The 2,708-nt window shown below is 40.8% G+C and overlaps 1 protein-coding gene across 1 annotated transcript; it reads right to left on the bottom strand.

The window, feature by feature from the left end:
* Positions 1-501: 501 nt before the first annotated feature.
* Positions 502-2,147, bottom strand: LOC139026208 (B-cell receptor CD22-like). Its single transcript, XM_070441497.1, has 4 exons — positions 1,866-2,147; positions 1,350-1,688; positions 1,019-1,267; positions 502-737 (listed from the first exon to the last, which is right to left on the bottom strand). Exons 1-4 carry the CDS (start codon positions 2,095-2,097, stop codon positions 502-504), a joined length of 1,056 nt encoding a protein of 351 aa, XP_070297598.1. The 5' UTR covers positions 2,098-2,147.
* Between the last annotated feature and the right edge of the window lie 561 nt (positions 2,148-2,708).

Below are 2,708 nucleotides of genomic sequence, written 5' to 3'. Positions count from 1 at the left end.
CTGTGCATCACTGACTTTCTACTGACTCTAGTGGAAGTTCTATATTTACTAAAAGATTACAGTTCTTTAACTTTATGGAACTAGGCAAGTCAGATGAAGAAACAATTCTTATGTTAATACGCAGAACAGTGGTATCTGCTTGCAGGGGAGAATGAAGATTTTTACTGAAGGGCGTTGGGCCAATAATGAAATGAATGAAGTTAATAATAATACAGAGTCACGGTGAAAGAATAATAATAATCAACTGTTTCTGTAGTGCTTTCCTTTCCTTACATAGCCACTGCCAAGAATGAAGCGGTTGTTTCAGACGCCATACAGTCCACCAAACGTCCAAACGGCAACAATCAATGAGATACAGGATATGTGCAACAAAACAATTTTATCTTTATCTAACAAAGGTATCCCCATCAACTAGCAGAGCTACTGGAAATGCAAATACATAATATAATAAAACTGTCTCTGTCTGTCGTATGATATGGCAAAACTCATCGCTGTCAGAGTTCATAGATCTCTTCTTTTATTCTGGGCCTCACAGTAGTATTCTCCTCTGTCCTCAGAGCTGATGTTAGTGATGCTGTAACTCTGTCCTGTTGCTTTTGCTGAGGTTACGTTCTTCTTGTACCAGGTGTATTTGTCCACAGGTGGGTTGGCATCACTGCTGCAGGTCAGAGTCACTGAACTGCCCTCCACTATTTCACCAGAGGGACTGACTGACACTGAGGTGTTCTTTGGGCCATCTGGTGGACAATATGTAACAACACATTGTTCATACATAGAGCTTTACATGAGGAGCATCATGGAACTTGGACTTGTGATTGAAATAAATGAAATATTAATATAAATATATGTAACTTAGACAATAATGTAACAATACAGTGTTTGTGAAGTACTTGTAGTCACTACAGTAGTGAGATGAGTACATTCATGGAACTTGGAAATAGATTGAAATAACAGATAGAATAGATGAGAGAAGATGCTACTAAAAGAATACAACTGGAGATGTATCACACATACTCACATGTGACAGTGAGAGTCTCTTCAGCAGAGTGGATATCCTCATGGCCTTCTACAGCACAGGAGTATCTGCCTGRATCCTCACTGCTGACTGGGTTTAGGAACAGACTGTTAGATTGGTTGGTTACATGTCCATTCTTGTACCAGATGTAGGTGGGGTTGGGGTTGTCAGTCAGAGTACAGGTGTTGTGACAGGTCAGTGTCACCTTCTGTCCCTCTGACACAGTGGCAGGAGTCACCTTCACCTGCAGAACTAAATGAAAGGGTATTAAAACACTGAGTATATCCTTAAGTAATCGTTTGCAGTATTGATAGGATGTGACGTGCAGTGTTACCTGTGACAGTCAGAGTTGTTCCAGGGGAGGTGGGCTCCCAGTTTGTCTGATCTGTTCTGAATCTAAACTTATACTCAGCTGAATCCTCCTCTCTCAGATCTGTGATTCTCAGGGTGGACTCACTCTGCATATTTCCAAGGTACTCCACACGACCTCCATACCCCGGGTTCAGGATTTGAGGCGCCTCATCAAGTTTTCCTTTTGTGTACCATTTTGTTTCAGAGACTGTATGACCACTGGGAAATGTATAAGAGCAGGATATGTCCACTGATGACCCCTTCAAGGTACAGACACTCTGATGGGTGTAAGTCACGTGGAAATAACTGTGACCCTCAACAGCTGAAACACAAGTAAATTTTTCAAATGGTGTAAGTATTTAGAACTGTAAAATCAACATCCATTGATCTAAATGAAATAGTAGCCCTATTTCATGTCTGTTTCACTGCACATRAACACTGACCAATGATGTATTGGATGATTTTAACAGACTTTAAACGGTGTATTAGTCACACTCACACACTGCAGGAGAATTGATGCCTTTTACAGCACAGTAGAAGCTGTCTTCAGTTTTAATGTAGACTGAGTACGAGGGGGAGGAGTCCTCTTGTACATTCTTACTGTTCCTGTACCAGATGTAGGTGGGGTTACCAGTCAGAGTACAGGTGGTGCTACAGGTCAGTGTCGTTGACCACCGTGTGGTGGTCACCTTCACCTGCAGGTCTGGAGTAGATAACAACATTAAAACCATCAATGACCTGTTGTCTAGTTCAAATGAGGCAGGAGTGGACGTTCTCAAATCATCAACTCAGACATTCCTATTTTACTATACATTCATTTTTATATTATTTCTGCTACAACATCAAGACAATTTTCCAGAACCAATTAAACAGATCTACTACTATATCATAATTCACTGCTACCTGTAACAGACAGAGTGATTAAACAGATCGAATCACTATATGTATAATGATCACTGTACCTGTAACAGACAGTGATTAAAACGAATCAAACACTATATATTAATATCACTGTACCTGTAACAGACAGCAGTTGATTACAGATCAATATATATATATATCACTGCTACCTGTAACAGACAGACGTGACTCCAGCGTACGAGAAATTCTCCCTCCTGGACTATCTGATATAAATTGACTCTCGTACTCGCTGATCCTCTCTCTCAGTTCTGTGATTCTCAGGGTGTGTCCATTGTCTTCTCACTACGGACGTCCACACACCATTGAGTCTGAGCAACTCTCAGACTCACATAATTCTCACAGCATTACTTTTTATGAACCAGAAGGTGTGGTACTGTAACCCTGGGATATGGGTAAGAGCAGGATATCTCCACTGATGACC

Source organism: Salvelinus sp. IW2-2015, unplaced genomic scaffold (assembly GCF_002910315.2).
Source record: "Salvelinus sp. IW2-2015 unplaced genomic scaffold, ASM291031v2 Un_scaffold4120, whole genome shotgun sequence".
Classification (NCBI taxonomy): Eukaryota; Metazoa; Chordata; class Actinopteri; order Salmoniformes; family Salmonidae; genus Salvelinus; species Salvelinus sp. IW2-2015.
Note: the sequence above shows the minus strand (reverse complement) of the source record. Positions and strands in the feature narration are given on the sequence as shown.